Consider the following 18,070-nt stretch of genomic DNA (forward strand, 5'->3'; position numbering starts at 1 on the left):
AGGTCGTCGACGACGCCGACGACGCACGCGTGGTGCGGCACGCCGTCGTCGCGCAGGCCATGGCACCGGATTGAGAACGAGGAGACGTCCGGCGGGTCGAAGAGCAGGAACGAGATCTCGACCTCGACATGCACCGCCGCTCCAGCGTCCTTTTCTAGTTTTACCAGGACCGTGGCGGTGGTTGCGGAGGAAGAGAATTCTCTGGCGGAGGCCAGGCTCCTCCAGCGGTGCATGGCGTCGCTGGCCAGGGTGTCGAGGAGGATCCAGTCGGGATAGGTCGTGGATGACTCCTCCTTGACCTTGTGCTCGACCGGCGGCGGCGCCGAGAGGTCGTCGGAAGACGAAAGCATGGTGTACGCGCGGATCTGGGATTTAGAGTGTTGTCCGGATATTTTTTGTCAGTTAAATAACGGAAATTAAGCCTTGACTGCACTTGGAATCGGACTCGTACTGTCCAAGTCCAACGGAGTCAACGTACTGTCCAAGTCCACGCGGTTGCCTCCGGCGATTCCCGGGCTTTTTTCAGTTTTCTCCTTTCCGTTCAATTTCTAGGTTTTATATTTTTATGGGTTTTTGTTTTCTTCTTGGCTTTGTTTCCAGTTTCCTTTTCTTTTCTCTTTCACCTTTTTCAGTATTTTCCTTTTTTTTTCTGTTTTGTTTCAAGCAAAAACAAATTAAAAAAATTGAGTTGAGTGTTCTTTCTCGTGAAGCAGTTAGGCCATCTACAACACCGACCCTCAAACCGCCCGCATATATTTGAACCGCGCTGCTCGGATGTGTTGTGTCATCCAAGATGGGTCTGTATCGATCCGTCACGTGGTTTGGATCATGTTTTTCCCACAAACTGAAATCAAACATGAGGGATTTTTTGGGAGCCCGGACATCCACCTGGTCAACAAAAGGTCGCTACGTACCTGATGCCAGCACCCTCTCTCCACTCCGTCTGTACATAATGGCAGAAAGCCACTGCTATTTGGCGGAAAGAGTGATTAAATTACATAACTAATGCAATGGAATGTACTAATATAATTAATGTTTTGTGGAAGCTATACAAATAGAATGGGATGTCGCGGAAAGTACATACTCTCTTCGTCTTTGAAAGAATGTATTTCCAACTTTGTTGAAAAGTCAAATTTTTATGTTTGACCGAATTTATACAATAATACACTAACATTATGCCATCAAAATAGTAGCATTAGATTCATGATAAAATATATTTTTCAGCATATACCTATTTGGTTTCGCAATATTGATATATTTTTGCACAGACTCGGTCAAATTTTGAGATAGTTTGATCCTCCAATAAAGTTGAAAGTACACTTTTACAAGGACGGATGAAGTAGTAATTTGGCGAAAGCATGTGACTAATAATTCCGCATGCATGGCTTTTGGCAGAATGCATTTGTGCATGGCTGTTGGTGTTGGCGGAAAACACTTGTGCACATGATTTTCATTACTTAATTTGCATAAACTTGATCTTGTGTTGTTGGCAGAAAGCACAAATGCTTCGCTAGTAATTTCCTTAACTCGGCTTGAATTGTATGCCGATAGCGTTGATGACCGCCTTTCGCATTCGTGTCCGCGGCTGGTCCCGTGTCCGTGAACGGATGCAAGAAAATTTATGGGTCCGCCTTGGAGATGCCCTTAGCTAGCCGGTGAGCAGAGTTGCTTGTGTACATAGGTGCGTGCTGGCTTTAGTTTGGTTTGATAATTTGCTGCTATATTTTGAGAAGAATCATACATTTGTGGTCAGCATGCAGTACGCTTAAGTTCCCCGTACATTTGACAGGAACTTAGCCGCTGGGACAACCACCCTTCCCCCCTCGTCGCCGCCAATAGGCGCCGCCGGGCAAAGCCTGCATGGCGTCGTTGGTGGCGGGGGTGCTTAGTTGTTCCCTCTCGCTCGGGCTGTCTACCTGGGACAACTAGGTCAACGAGAGACACCGGGGTGGCGCGGCGAGCTGGCGATGGTCGGCGCAGAAGGTGTGACAGGTTGGCGCGGCGGTCCGCGTGTTAGTTGGCGTGGCATGACGAGGGTGGGCAGAGGCTGAAGGCATGACGACGAGTGTGCACGGTGCCCAAGTGCGGTTTGCAGCGCGCGGACGGCGTCCCCTCGCAAATCTGCTAGGTGGCGGCCTTGCGAGCGGTGCCTTAGCCGTGAGCTGGGCGCCGGATCCGCAGGGAGCCGGGGTCAGTACTGCCGGGCCAGATCTGAGGAGGAGCACAGTGAGCTGGCGCCGGTCGGTGAGACTGGCGCGGCCAGTTTGGCGCTAGTGGGCGCGACAGGACGAGGGGCGCGTGATGCATTGTCGTAGCCGGATCTAGGGCGGCGCGTGCGCGTGGTTCTCGAGCGCTGTTCCAGCACGGATCTGTTCCGTGTTGGACGCGATGAGCGCGGGCGGCTCCTTAGTCTTATATAAGGTTGAAAAAAATTCCAAAATTAAAATATGATCACGAATAAAAATGTGCATGAAAAATCAATGGACATTCACAAATTTAGTAACATGTTTGTGACTTTGGGAAAACGTTCACGTATTTTAAAAAGTGATCATATGTTTAAAAAAATGTTCATGAGTTTTGAAAATGTTCAAAATTCTACTATTTTTTATAAAAAAAGCTATAATATTTCTAGAAATTTGTGATTTTTTAAAGAAGGTTCGGGTTTTCAAAAATATTCCCAGTTTTAGAAAAGATATTCACAAATCCTATTTTTTTAACAAGACTGTTAAAAAAATTATGTTTAAAAGAGGAAAGGAAAAGGAAATACATAGAAAGGAAAAATGAAAATTTAAAAAGGAAAGGAAAGTTATTGACGGCCCGATATTTTTTGGGAGCAATTGACGACCCGGTTTTGGCTGGGCTGGCGTGGGCGTGATCGAAACAGTTGGCCTCCCCGTCAGCCGGCATCGTAGGAACCTATAAACACCCCGAGCCAGACTCCGTACACAAACGCCCCGCCCGCCGTCAGCCCGCATCGTAGGAACCCTAATCGGTGCTACCTTTCCCCTCTCACCTGGAAAGATTGGCGGCGGCGAGTTAGACGAGAAGAGGCAGCGACGGCGAGAGGGAGATTGATCGAGGTGGCGATGGAGTACGTACCACCCAACGACCCGTCGTGTCCGACAGTGGGGAAGTTGGACGACTCACCATTGCCGGCAGTGGTAACAAGACACGAGACACCCAGAAGCGCCCTAAGCGATTTCTTGCCCATCAAGGCAGAGTTGCAGAGGCAGACGAGCTTCCTCATCGACAGGGAATACGACGATGTCGTGATTCGGGTTTTCGTTGAGCTTGTATGCCCGGGAGGCCAAAGCATGGATATGGACCGTGAGATCAAGAGGCGTGCACATGATATCTTTCGCCGCTTTTCTGGTCCCGTCCCGTTAGGCTTCAAGGTGAAGCTAGATGAGACGGTTGATGATGGGACAGTTGGTGATTTCGACCGCGCCATGTCCGTGTTCGCCCGGCGCATATGTGTGCCTCTAGGAAAACTCACAGCTCTGCTCTCCAATGAAGAAAGAGAAGGCCAACACGAACAAATTCGGCAATTGTCTTTGATCTCAGAAATCATCCATGGTTTAAGGGCCACGCTGGGGATGCCACACGATGATGGGTTTTTGAAGCCCGGATCACCGTACGTCGACTCGGTGTTTCCGAGAGTGGTACTACGGTGGGGGTGCAGAAGCGCCCTCGTTGTATACTCACGCATCAAGAAAGAGCTGCAGAGGCAGGTGGGCGAGCTCATCTACACGGAAGACAACGGTAATGAGCTTCGGTTGTTCAATTATTACGGTGTATGCTCAGGAGCAAGCATGGAGGATGCATTCAGGACTAGTGCAACTAAAATCTTCAAGAGATATTTTGGCCGCATCCCGCAGTGGTGCAAGAAGATGGAGGCTGAGAGGAGTGATGAGACGAAGGACGAGACAGATGATGAGATAGAAGGTTTCAACCTTAACGTGTCCTTGTATTGCAAGGACATATGCAGGCAGGTAGAAGAACTCCTAGGTCTGGTCTCAGTTGACAAAACTCCACAAATTGAGCAATTGCTTCGGATTGCATATGAGATCAAGGATTTCAAGCGCAATCTGGCAAAAGTGGGTTGGATGCCAGGGGAGGAGGAGATTGTGGCAGAAGGGATGGAAATCAAGGGAGAAGTGGTGGTCAGTGGCACAATAGTCACAATGACAAAGGTGATGAGCTTGGAAGAGAAACAGGAGGAGGAGATGAGCTCAGTGAAGAAACATGAGGAGGAGGACAGTGAAGAGGAGTCGGAGAGGGCAAGGGAGGACACTAGTAGAAAACAGGGCATTGGTTCGGCCCTCGTAATACCATTAATCCCGGTTCGCTCACGAACCGGGACCAAAGGAGGCAACTGTCCCGGTTCGTAGTGTTTGTATCTTGTCGATTTCATTTTTCTTTTCTTTTCCTTTCCTTTGGCTATAATGTGTGGTGGTTGTTTTATATATAAAGCGGGGCGAAAGACTTTTTCGGTAAACATGTTGTTCATAGGCTGCTTAGCTTCTTCGCTGCAATTGGTCTTTGCGCCAAGGGCTCAACGGGTCATCTAGAGTGCAATTGAAAACATGCGCTATGAGGGCACCTAGATATCACTGCGACATAGGGGGGCATTAATTGGGTGTATATCGAAATAGGCATATAGAATGTCATTTATGAAAACATTTTATTGGGAATTACCGTTTATTGGAAAATTAATTGGATGATATCAAAATATGCATATTCATGAATGCATATCCAAGAGGTGTATAGAAGGACATTTATGACAACCATTTATTGGGTGTTTATACAAATAGGCATTTAAAAGGAGAGCTGGGCAACTTTTTATGTCCAACGATTAATGGGTGCGGTAAATTACAAAGATAAATTACAACTTATGATTGGGTGCGATTTTAACTGTAAACGATTATTAAAACGGGATTGCACAACATATCTGATGGCCTAGGACACCTAGATCACAAAATCAAACGGTCGAGAACGCACATGGCACTGGAGGGCTGGGAAGGATTTCGGTTTTAATTTCCTAAATGTGGCACTTCTTATAGGCTTCTTTTGAACATATATTTAACGTATATGATATATCTTATGGTACATTAAAGATATGATGCATTGGGAGTGTCCTTAGGGGACTCCCAATGCATTATATCTTAGACCATATATATGCATTAAATGTGAACTCAGATATAACCCCTCCAATATATTGTACTTCCTCCTTCCCATAATGTAGGACGTTTTTTGACACTAGTGTAGTGTCAAAAAACATCTTACATTATGGGACAGAGGGAGTATCTTATTATTGTATCTAAATCCTCTCATTTAATGTGTTTTATGAGACAAAAAGTAAAAGTTGCATTGGTTTTTATGCTAAGAACTATATGTAGAATAAGATATGGTATCTCTCTCTTTTCTCATTAAATAGAGCGCTACATAATTTGTTTGCTTAGGCGCAATGACTAAGATATGGTCAAAGGCAAAGCATTGGGACTGCCCAAAGAGAAGTTGTATCTAAACACATATTTAATGTGCAATATATCTTAAGATATGATGCATTGGGAGTGCCCTTAGAGAAGTTGTATCTAAATACACATTCAATGTACATGATATAGGTTAAGATATGTAGCACTAGGAATGCCCTTAGAGAATTATTATCTAAAAAATATTTAATGTATATGATATAGCTTAAGATAGGATACATTTGAAGTGCCATTGGAGAAGGTATATCTAAATCCTTATTTAATGTACATGATAGCTCGAGATATGGTGCATAGTATTTTGAGATATGATATAGCTTAATATATACCCAAGGTTTTAGGAGTGCTCTACACTAAAGAATAGTCTGTATAATCTATAAAAGCAGTTGCTTCCGACTGCATCCACCAAAAGCACTTCTCTTCGATACCACGCGTGCTATTTGCCATGGACCACGGGTCCCCCTTCAAGGAGCTAGCACGCCTCAAGAACAGGAGGAATGCGGTAAACTGTCTTCCCCGCGACGCTATTCTTTGTGTGTTGTTGGCTGGGACTCCAGACTTGTTTGGATGCCACCGTTGGTCTGTATTAGTTTGCTATAGGTGTACCCTAGTCATGAGAGGGAGCCGTCCTCCTGCTGGTTTGCTACTTTTTGTCACTGTTTTATTTTGTGGATTTCTTGTTTTGGGGGATCAGTAGAATCATATGAGCAATGGTGATCGAAAATACTTATTTTCTCTTTCCTTATTGACCATTCTGTCTTAGAGGTTTCCTGCGTTGTTTCTCCTATAGTTGGTTGCGTCCATGGGGTTTTGAGGAGGGAATCCTCATTCGTTACCCTGCAAAGCAAGCTGTAGTTGAACTTTCACCGGTACAATTAATGTCTATTAGTAGTTAAACTAATAAACTAGTAAAGTGATTGAGCTATTATATATATGTTGTGTGGTGCAGGGTGGGTTAAACATGGTGACCATGGCCGCACTACTCGTGGCCGCCATCGCGATGGCAACTGTTGTGCCAGTCACGAGCATGGGCATCACTGGTCAAGACCTAGAGTCGGAGGAGTCACTATGGGATCTCTATGAGCGCTGGTGCGCGTTCAATGAGGTGGCGCGTGAGCCCGATGAGAAGTTGATGCGCTTTAGCATCTTCAAACCAGTGGCGGATTTACCGTACGGGCACCCTGGGCACGTGCCCGGGCTCGATCCCGTCGGTTTTCTCAACTATAGCGATCTTTCCTAGCCATCGCATGCCTAAAAACCGCCCAAAAACATGAGAAAACGATGGAAAATACATAAACTTCTCTAACTGGGCCAGTCCGGGCGTTTTCTGCAGTTTGGGCCTTACTCATATAAGCTAAACAATCAGATGGGCCACAGCAGCCAATAGGCCTTGTTTGCTCGATCAATCCACGTACTGAAGAAGAATCTGAATCGATCGATCTATCCACAAGTCGCCTGTTCGTCTGCGTGCGCACGAACGCGAGACCTAGTCGCGACCTAACATCTGCTGCGCAGCTGCGCCTCCGAGGCGGCGAGGGCATGAGGTAGAGACTGCCGCCGGCAGCCAGATCAACGTCGGACGACAAGATTAGAAGAGAGATTAGAGAATAGAGATGACGCGCGGCCAGGCCTCGGCCCTGGCTCCGGTGGGCGACGGTCAAGATCGGAAGCATAAGCGGGGGCGCCAAGGCGGCGAATCGTCCGGTACCACCAGTGGGAATTCAACTCCGACTCGATCGGACATTGGGTCTTCACCGTCGACACTAGCGACACGAGCAGCGGCAGTGAACACTCAACCTGTTCAAGAGGCATCCAGTAGCAGACTGCCAACAATTAGGGCTAGAGGCAAGCGACAACTAGGTGAGTTATATTTGTAATTTGAGAAGTTGTGCATTGGATTGCTTGCCGACTCTACACTCTAATTATGCTCATTAAAATTTTAGAGTTGAGCAGATTTTTTGTTGACACTAGAAGAAATTCACAAGTGGAACCGCCACAAGACCCACAACCAAGTGATGTTCATGAACATGATGACGACGTGATAGATGAGGTTCAGAACTGGATTGAGCAGGAAATGTTGGATGATGACGATGATGGTGATGATGATGAGGTGAATTTTGAGGACGAGGACGATGATGAGTTTAATCCAGCTGAAATTGTGTGTGATCCCGCTCATAGGCAACAAATTGTTGATTATCATCCGAATATTCAAGATCAGGTGAGAAGAGCATACATATTGAAGGGTCCAACCCGACCAACTGTCAAATTTGATCGCAAAAAAATTGGTAGCAAGAACCGTGCATTTTCTAAAAATTGGTATAAGAATTATGAGTGGTTAGAATATAGTGTGTCCGAGCAAGCTGCATTTTGTTTCTATTGCTTTCTTTTTAAGCAACCAGGAAGTAGTACACATTTTGGTTATGATGTCTTCACCAAAAAAGGATTCAGGGATTGGAAGCATGCATATCAGGCATTGCCTGCTCATGTTGGTGGGGTAAATAGTGCGCACAACAAGGCAAGATTGCATTATGATGATTTTCGTAATCAAAGGCAAAGCGTGTCTAGTAACTTTGCTAGGTCATCCAAGGAGTCTGAAGTACTTTACAAAATTCGGTTGCACACTTCTCTGGGTTGTGCAAGATATCTCATTGCTCAAGGCTTGGCTTTTCGTGGCCATGATGAAAGTTCAACTTCACTGAACAAGGGTAACTTCCGTGAGATGGTAGATTGGCATAAAGCTAGAGATGAGAAAGTGAGGCATGCTTTTGACCATGGTAGTAGAAACTGCAAGATGCTTGCTGCTGAAATTCAAAAAGATCTTGCAAAGTGTTGCGCAGAAGAGGTCACCAAAGCGATCATGAGAGAAATTGGTGATAAGAAATTCTCTGTGCTTATCGATGAGTCACGTGATATATCTGTCAAAGAGCAAATGGCGGTGATGTTGAGGTTAGTAGTGGTTTATTATTCATTTTAATTGTTATTTCATAGTTTTTTTTCTACTTTTATTTAACCTTGTTACAAAAATCTTGATGTAGGTATGTCAATGATAAAGGGAAGGCCGTGGAACGATTCTCTCTCTATACCATGTCAGTGAGACTACATCAGAGGCACTAAAGGTAGCTCTTGTTGACATTCTTGATCATCATAAGTTATCCATTCATAGTCTACGAGGGCAAGGATATGATGGAGCTTCAAATATGAGAGGTGAATTTAATGGTTTGCAAAAGAAAATTCTTGATGAGAACCCTTATGCCTTTTATGTGCATTGCTTTGCACATCGTTTACAATTGGTGGTTGTCTCGGTTGCTAGTTGTTGCTCCTCTATTCATGATTTGTTTGAGTATGTCTCCTTAATTGTGAGCACAACTACTGTATCTTGCAAGAGAAGGGATTCACTGAGGGAGGCACGTCATCAAAATATCTTAGATCAGCTTGAGAATGGTGAGATATTTAGTGGAAGAGGTTTGAACCAAGAAACAAATTTAGCAAGACCCGGGGATACTAGATGGGGTTCACACCATACAACTTTGCTTCGTTTGAGTCAAATGTGGAAGTCAGTCATATATGTGCTTCGTGAGGTCAATGATGAAGGGCGCGGACCGTCTCAAGCGGCGGGTTTGATAGAGATAATGGAGAGTTTCAAATTTGCTTTCGTATTGCATCTTATGATAAAGTTGCTTGCTATCACAAATGAACTCTCACAAGTCTTGCAGAGAAAAGATATAAACATTGTTAATGCCATTGAACTAGTTGGTGATGTCAAAGCTCGGCTGGCCTCTATGAGAGAAAGTGGTTGGGAAAGCTTGTTCGATGAAGTCCAACACTTTTGTGTCGCCAAAGGTATTCCGGTGCCCGATATGAATGAAAGAATACCGGTCCGAGGTCGTTCAAGGCTTGATGGTGTGACTTACACCAATCTTCATTTCTATCGAGTTGAGATCTTCTATGTCGCCATTGACAAGATATGCACTGAGATGAATCATCGCTTCAATGAAGCATCTTCAAATATAATAGTGGCCTTCTCATGCCTTCATCCAAAAAATTCCTTCTCCAAGTTTGATGTTGACAAGCTTGCTAGCTTAACTGAAGTTTATCATGGAGATTTCTCTAGTGGTGACGGTGCAATCATAAGAGACGAACTTCAGACTTACATTCTTCATGTACGAAGGCATGAGGCCTTTTCTTCTTGTAAAGATATTGAAAGTTTAGCTACAATGATGGTTGAAACTGAGAAACATTTGGTTTTCCCACTGGTGTACAGAATCATAGAGTTGGCTTTGTTATTGCCAGTCTCAACGGCATTGGTCGAAAGAGCTTTCTCGGCAATGAAGATTATCAAATCTAAATTGCGCAGCAAGATGAATGATACATGGTTTAATGACTTGATGATTTGCTACACCGAGCGGGAGATTTTTAAAGGACTTGATGATGATGCTATTATTAAACGGTTTCAAGCCATGAAGTATCGGAAAGGGCAATTGCCCAGGTCCAATTAGCATATTACTGTGGTACGCTCCATTCTATCTAATGTGTTTAATTTCAATGAAAATTATATAAATTATTAATGTGTTTTATCTTGTAGATTCTCTTATGTGCACAAGGATGAACGTTGGAGATTGTACTATTGTCGTCGAGGCGTCGAAAGGTTAGGTTGTGTGACTAGTGTTAGGAGAGTTATTTGGTATTGTATTCCTGTTTTTATTTACTTCTATGATCAATAAAACATTAGTGTGTATATTGCACATGACATTTATCCAAATATATGATACTTATTGTGTCTGATAGACAAAAGTAAAGTTTAGCTTACGGCGTGCCCGGGCTTTGGCAATTTGCTGGCTCCGCCACTGCTTCAAACAGAATGTGCGCTTCATTCATGAGAATAACCAGGGCGACGCGCGCTCCAAGCTCGGACTCAACATTTTCGCCGACAGGACCCATGCCGAGCTACCCAAAGTCGAAGCTGATTGCACCTCGGCGGGCCACCTCCCGTACCACTTCGATTACATGCCTCATACCGCAATCACCAACGAGGACCTCCCTGACCGCGTTGATTGGTGGGACCACCACGCGGTGACAAGCGTCAAGAATCAAGGGCAGTATTGCGGCGCATGTTGGGCCTTCGTAGCCGCTGGCGCTGTGGAGGGCATAACTGCTATCAAGACCGGCAAGCTGGAGGATCTGTCGCCGCAGATGCTCGTCGACTGCGACAAAGCTAACCTTGGTTGCAGATGTGGCGAGTCGTGGCGAGCCTTGGATTTCATAAAAAAGAACCGTATAGCGACAGACAGGGCTTACCCGTACGACGGCATTCAGCGTCGGTGCCACATGAGGGCGGATGGCCTTTCCCGCTTTGCTTCCATAGAAGGGTTCCATGTAGTATACAGCAGCGAGAGGGCCTTGATGGCGGCGGTGGCGGTCCAGCCCGTCATAGTGGAAATCGGGCTCGACATATACTTCCACTATTACAGCGAGGACATGGGCATGTACACTGGTCCGTGCAACAAAACCATCACCCACGCCGTCTTGGTGGTCGGCTATGGCACTGACGCATTCCTACGAAGATACTGGATCTTGAAGAACTCGTGGGGCACCAAATGGGGTCATGCAGGGTACATGTACATGGCGCGCGATGTGGGAGGCCCTCAGGGCCTATGCGCCATCCTATCCTTCCCGATCGTTCCGGTGTGGAGACCTAAGCACGCCTAGCTAGTGTAAGAGGATCTCTTCTTCGGTCTGCATCTGTCTTATCTTATTCAGAGCAGATAACGAAGACTAGTCTATTTTATCGTCTAAGTGCATGTGATGATCTGTAGCAACAATGGATTGTGATCGTTAAGCGTGGCTCATGGCTTCGATCGATATTCTTCCTTCTTGACATGCTTAATGAAAACCCTTACTAGGCTCCTTGCTCATTGTTCTTGTATAGCCTGCCGACATTTACATTTATCAATTCTGCTACTCCCTTTGATCAATATCAATTGTCACTCAAACGGATGTATCTAGACGTATTTCAATGCTATCCGTTTGAGCGACAACTAATATGGATCTGAGGGAGTACTGTTTCTTGCATGCATAGGTTCAGTTTAAGTAAGCTTCAGTAGCCCAGCTTTCAGGATTGGATCTGTTTCTACTTGTATTATATTCTTAGCCTTGCATTTGGATTGGACTTGACATAAAAAAAATTGCACTTACGATTCGAATGAAACTGATTAGCACCTAGTAGTAGTAGTATTCTTGCTATTTTGCAATGTAGCCATCATATATCGTCAGGATTTAGCAACAGTTCACAGAGTCAAAGAGGTAGTCTAGACTAAACTTTGAGTTTAGTTCCAGATATAATAGTAAAGATCACATTTTACGTAATTTTCTAACTGAAAAGAATCTTCAAATGATGTCAATGATTCAAAGAAGAAAAATATGGAACATTAGATGATATTCAACTTAGGTACCATTGAGCCATGATGAAAATTAGAAGATAAAAATATACCATGGTAAGAGGACTGTCTTTCAGGCTCTTGGTACCGTTGAAGGTGAGAGAACTGCATTTCAAGCTCCTAGGCACCATTGAAGTTGAGGACATGTAAAATCATATGTAATAAGTTTCGGAGCTAAAGGAAATTACTTAATGAATCAAAGTCTAAATGCAATGCTTTCATCAAAAAAGGAAGAAATATTCAGGCCTCAGGCAGCTTGTTGGACAGGCAACTTAGCCACTTTAACGCAGCAAGTCAATTTCACAACTATGTCTTCAACCATATTATGGTCTTTTACAGCTCACCCCAGGCCCAGGGTCCTTGTCGACCATCAGTCCTCAGTTGAAAGCAGCTCAAATGCTCTTTAACTGAGATCTATTCATGGCAACTTAGCCACTTGACAGCAATTTATTTCAGAACTATACGACAATTCCATGTTTCCTTTAAGTCTAAGCAACTCGCCACGACCTCCATCTATGTAGGAGTTGCACTCATAATGTTCAACCATCGCCCCTCTGGCTCTTTCCCTAGTTTCTGCTGCAACGGCCAGTTTTCCGGCAGAAGCATAAAGGTTTTAAAGCAATGTTTCTGTCTCACATATAGTTTCTTGCAGGAGTTGACACAACATTTCCTTTTTCTTTTGCTTGCTCACGAGGACAAAAAGCCTTGCTAAAACTAGAACTAGCCTAAGCAACAGTCGCACTTACAGTAGAACAAACCGAAATACCAGCAGCAGTACAGAGAAACTAAAAAAAAGATTTAACAGAAAGAAACCGAAATATTTTACGAGCACCATTTTCAATTTGCCAAACAAACAGAGGAAGGGAAAGCAGATTGTAATGCTCCACGCCAAGAACAGCGAACAGTATTTAGATTAGCATCCACCATACAGTTCACAAATTTTGTTGTATCAATGCATCACAAACAATATTGTCCTCACCATGAAGAGGAACTCAAGATCTAACCATATGACGCCTGCTACTGAATCTATCCACCTAATGACACCTCAGGTGGTAGCAAGGAAGACGGCATAAGTAAAAGAACATTTGCACACAAGTTCCTGACATAGAACCTGAGAGGAGCCGTGCCTGACTTGTTCTAAGGATGCTCTTTATCCTCCCATTTTCTTCTGAGCTTGTTCACCTTCACCATTATTATGACGTAGAGCATATCAAAGAACCTGTCAACCGCCAGAAAATAAGCGGCCCTCCAAGCCCTTGCGAAGAACAGTATGTTACAGACGGCCAAAAGCCCGAAAGCGAATCCTGCTTCTGCGATGATGTATGTCATTGCGGGCATTGTGGATATGGTATCGGTGCCATCATTTTCTGTTCCTTCAAATGAAGCCTTTCCGAAGCAGGGGCCATTCCGACGAAGGCATAGTGCATCATTGCCCACGAAACTCTCATCTGTGAATGTGGAAAATTGGCCCCCTGTTGGGATATCTCCAGTCAGGTTGTTGTACGAGACATCAAACTTGGAGAGAAATGACAACTTTGTTAGAGATGTTGGTATGCTCCCACTGAGATAATTGTGGGTTAAATTTAGCTCTTCCAAGTTTTCCAAGCTTGATAACTCATCAGGAATGCCCCCTGAGAACTTGTTCCAGCTCAAGTCCAGTACATGAAGATACACAAGATGGCCAAGGCCAGGCAAGACTGGCCCAACAAGCAAATTATTAGATAGGATCAGCGATGGTGGGAAGCTGACCACACGGTTGTACTGCAAACTGTTGCCAGCTGGATTCTTCTTGATGAATAATGGGAGGTCTTCTATTGATGCATGCTCACTTGAATAAGCACTCGAAATTAAACTCTTCATCTGTGTAAAGCTCTCAGGAAGCTCCCCACTAAACGAGTTTCTTGACAGATCGATATAGAAGAGATTATTCAGATTGCCTAACCATGGTGGGATCGGTCCACTCAACTTGTTCCACGAAATGTCCAGCACTCTCAGGTTTTTGGAGTTCTGCAGCCAAGGCTGGATCATGCCTGAGAGTGCACAGTTTGCAAGAACAAGCACCTGCAAGCTCTGAAAACCACTGATGCCATCCATTGGAATTGTCTCACCACCACGGAAGCTCCGGGTAAGCACCAAAGTCGTCAGCTCGGGCAGGTGCTGCAAAACCCGCAATGCCCATGACAGGTTGGTGAAGCCATTACTACCAAGTGAGAGGATCAACAGGGATCTCAAATTCTTGAAGCTCTCTGGTATCTCCCCATCAAGCATGTTCCTTCCAAGATTTAGTGTCCTCAACTTAGTGCACCACGTGAGATCTCGAGGTATAGGACCACTCAACCTGTTGGTCCCTGCATCCAGAATGTTTAGCCTTGGCAGTAAACGGAAGTCAATGGCGATCTTGCCCGACAGCGAGTTGTTCCTTAGGTTGATCACTCGCAGCATTTTGCAGCTTGACAGGGAAGCAGGCAATGTGCCAGTCAACAAATTTGAGGCCAAGCTTAAGAACTCCAGTCTCCTCAGTCCTTCAAACACATCAGGGATGACACCAGAGAACATGTTATATGACAGATCAATATGCATAAGCTGAGAGAAGTTACCCAGGTCCTCGCCGAGACTACCAGAGAACTGATTATCTCGTAAGCTCAGCCTCCTCAACTCTGACATAGTGTAAAGATCCCTGGGGAGTTTCCCAGTAAGGCCACTGCTGTCAATAGAGAGCTCAGTAAGCATCTTGCACCGGCCGAACCCGGCACGGATCTCACCGGTGAACTCATTCCCAGAAAACAGCAAGGCCTTGACCGGCGCAACACAGAGTGCCGTGGTGTTGATGCCACCAGAGAAGGCATTGCTCGAGATATCAAGAACCATCAGATTCATTGCGCCAGGGAACACAGGGTGTGGTCCCTTGAATTGGTTGAAGGATACATTCACCACCTCAATCGCCGGGAAGCCATGTTCACTCGTTGGAAACGCGCCGGAGAGCATGTTCATGCTGAGATCGAGAATTCGCATCCTTGCTAACCGGCCAAGCCCCTCTGGTGCCTGACCATGAAGAGAGTTGCGGGAGAGGTTTAGAGTCACAAGGCCATCAAGCAAGGTGATCGCCGAGGAGATGCTGCCATGAAGGCTCTTGTTGGAGAGATCCAACCCAACAACCCTCCCAAGATCACAAGAGACGCCGGTCCAGGAACAGCATGCTGCATCGTTGGGACCCCATCCAACAAGCCTGCTGCCTTTCCTATCCAAGCCACTGGAAAAAGCGAGAAGCGCCTCCAGGTCAGTGGAATTGCATGTCTGGTTCAGGGAGTGGCTACCATGTGTGTGGAGCAGAAAGCAGACGAGCAAGCAGGGGATCAAGCAGTAGTAGCCTCCCATCTTTAGCGAGAGGTGGTGGCGAAACTAGAAAATGATTCTGAAGGGCATGAACAATTTGGAAAGGATTTGGAGAAGAATTTCAGGCTAAAGTCCCACCTTTCTTGCAAAGCTGCATGAATTCAAGCATCAAGAACTCACGAAGATGACAAATAGCAATTGTGAGAGCACTCCAAAAGAAGGAAAGGAAAAACGTGTTACCTTGGCAGTATCCTTCTCCAGAAAGCCTGATAAAAGAACATAAACCAAGAAGGTGGTCTGGTCCTCTGGGATCTCTAACTGGAACAAAAGTGATGGCCGAAAATAGTTCAGTTTGAAGCTTAACCATAGACTTTCTCGGTAGTTGTTCTCGAAGTCAATGGCAATGGACAGCGTGTTCTTCACATAAAGACAGCTTCAGTTCCCTGTCCCCTTGTCATGAAAAAAAATATGAACCCCAGCTCCACCACACACAAAAAAACTGATTTAGTCAAACTACATTATTTTAATACAAATCATCTCTTCCTAGTACTTTCCATGAGTTTCCCCGATAATTGACTCAGAGACCCAATGTAAGTCCTACAGCACTTTGGGAGGGTCTGCCTATCTTTGGCAAGAGGCTGGGGCGGAAGTATAAAATCTTTCTGAAGGGCATGAACAATTTCGAAGGACTTCAGAAAGAGTTCTGGGCAAAACTCAGAACTCTCTTGCAAAGCTGCGTGAATTAAAACACCAAGAACACGCAGAGATGATAAATAGCAATCGCAAGAGAACTCCAAAAAAAAGGAAAACAGATCAATCTTTGCTTGACACCAACATTTTTGGTTGCTGTTCTCGAAGTCAATGGCCTGGGCTACGTATTATTTACTTAATGACAGCTTCAGGCCCCTGTCTTCATTTGATTAACAAATATGATACCCCCCACCCCCTCTAAAGAAACTTAGTCAAACTAGATTATTTTAATACAAGTCATCCCTTCCTAGTAATTTCCCTGTGTTTCCCTAACAATCAGCTCAGCTCCCCAGTTTAAATCTTAACAGTATTTTAGGAGGGACTGACTACTTCTACTAATTTAGGTACTGTAAGAGTAGGCCTGTATTAATTCAAATGAAGAATAAAAATTGAATAGTGCAAGTTACGTATCACCATTAGCTAACTGATTTAAACAGTGAAACAAGTGTTGAAGTAAAATTTAGAGAATTTATCATTGCCATGTAAACAAGTATATTATGCTACTTCAATGCAGGTCATATCAAATTTCTAAGTTCCTATATATAGCTACTGGATACAAGGATGGGGCTAAAGTATTATGTAAGATCCATATGATATGATAAAAAGAACTGTATACTTGCCACCTTACTTGTTTAAGCAATCAATCATCTACAATGAAACCATGATTCATAGCGAATTATGATCTTAATTTTGGTGCAACATGAGCATGAGCAAAGTAGCAATCTGTGTTAAGAGAGCAACGATGGACCGAGAGGGTATGTGAGACATTGAGCTGTTACTTTGCCGGGAGATGGAGCAAAGAGGAGGCTGGACGCTAGACAGGAAGAGAGGAAGGAGCGGGTCAGCAACACACCTGCGCTGGGCGGCAAAGCTCGGGGTGGAGGCACGCCGGTCGCCGGAGATCATGGAGGAGGCGGGGTAGGAGGGTGGCGCCGGTCGCTGGAGAGCTCTGGCGGGGCGGGAACGTGCCGCCGGCTGCTGGAGAGCTCCGGCGGGGCGGGAAGGTGGCGTCGGCCGCTGGATCTTGGGGTGGAGACGAGGCGGGAGGATCTTGGGGTGCAGGCACGCCGTTCGTCGTGGAGGCGGGCGGGATGGGCGCCGCCGCCGTTCGTCGAGACGGGAGGTACGACGCTGGGTTGGTTCCGTTCGCGAACAGATAAGCACGCTGTCCCAATGGCTAGCGATGTCGAGGACACAGGCTCCGAACTGGGCCAGCAGTTTTTTGCGTTAGGGACGGACCGCTCAATATCGAGCCCGAATGCCACGACTGAATGCCAAGACCAACCAAACGGTGGCTGGTTACTCAAAAAAAAAAAACGGTGGCTAAGTTAGAACTTCAGAATTATTTAGTTGCCTCGATCAGGATATGTAAAGTCATACTGTATTTATTAAGTTCTGAAACGAAACAAAATTCATGCTACCACCCACACAGGAATATTCAGACATCAGTCAGCTTACAAGATTGGAAGGGCTTGACTGGGACAGGTAACTCTGCAACATATATAATGCCCTTAGTTAAAGCTGAACATTCCCTGTGATCTTCAATATCCATCAGCTCATATTTCTCATAGAAGCAACCAGCAGACCTGGAAAATGCTTACCCTGTAAACTCAAGAAGCCCTTGTCAAAATAATACATAGTAGTAGAATTCAACAAGCAAATATTTCTCCGATACACTAAAAGAAATAGCAACACGGGGTATTCAGCTATCTCTGTTCTACAGAGAGAGAAAACTGCAGCTCAAAATTCTGTTGTTGATCACAGACAGACTGAAACAAAATCAAACAGATACATTGGTGCAAGACACACGATAGCATTGGCTCAAACTTCCCTCTCCTTTCTATGAGCAGACTCGAGAAGTTGCCAGCTGGGACCGAAACCCTTGCTGAAATACAATGAGGTAACCTCAAAAAATGCTAGGACTAGCCAAGACAACAGTCAAAAACAGAGTAAAGCAAGGCTTGAACAATTTTACAGAGAGACTTGGAGCCACCGAAGCCAATCATTCCAGAGATAGTAAAGAGAAAGTGGAAAGAGAGATTTCAGGGGGAAACCCGAAAAAAA

The 18,070-nt window shown here is 45.1% G+C and overlaps 2 protein-coding genes across 4 annotated transcripts; one reads left to right on the plus strand and one right to left on the minus strand.

The window, feature by feature from the left end:
• The first annotated feature begins 5,852 nt into the window (after window positions 1-5,852).
• On the plus strand, window positions 5,853-11,195 carry LOC123056103 (stem bromelain-like). Its single transcript, XM_044479839.1, has 3 exons — window positions 5,853-5,991; window positions 6,439-6,645; window positions 10,347-11,195. The coding sequence occupies exons 1-3, from the start codon at window positions 5,935-5,937 to the stop codon at window positions 11,193-11,195; spliced, it is 1,113 nt and encodes a 370-aa protein (XP_044335774.1). The 5' UTR covers window positions 5,853-5,934.
• Window positions 11,196-12,799: 1,604 nt separating this feature from the next.
• LOC123055142 (phytosulfokine receptor 1) lies at window positions 12,800-17,209 on the minus strand. 3 transcript variants are annotated; one of them, XM_044479093.1, is made up of 3 exons: window positions 16,860-17,209; window positions 15,497-15,574; window positions 12,800-15,407 (listed from the first exon to the last, which is right to left on the minus strand). In XM_044479093.1, the coding sequence occupies exon 3, from the start codon at window positions 15,296-15,298 to the stop codon at window positions 13,061-13,063; it is 2,238 nt and encodes a 745-aa protein (XP_044335028.1). In that variant the 5' UTR covers window positions 15,299-15,407; window positions 15,497-15,574; window positions 16,860-17,209; the 3' UTR covers window positions 12,800-13,060. The 3 variants fall into 3 exon arrangements, with proteins under 3 accessions (XP_044335028.1, XP_044335026.1, XP_044335027.1); XM_044479091.1 differs by having other exon boundaries at window positions 15,497-15,699; XM_044479092.1 differs by having other exon boundaries at window positions 15,497-15,706.
• Between the last annotated feature and the right edge of the window lie 861 nt (window positions 17,210-18,070).

Source organism: Triticum aestivum, chromosome 2D, assembly GCF_018294505.1.
Source record: "Triticum aestivum cultivar Chinese Spring chromosome 2D, IWGSC CS RefSeq v2.1, whole genome shotgun sequence".
Classification (NCBI taxonomy): domain Eukaryota; kingdom Viridiplantae; phylum Streptophyta; class Magnoliopsida; order Poales; family Poaceae; genus Triticum; species Triticum aestivum.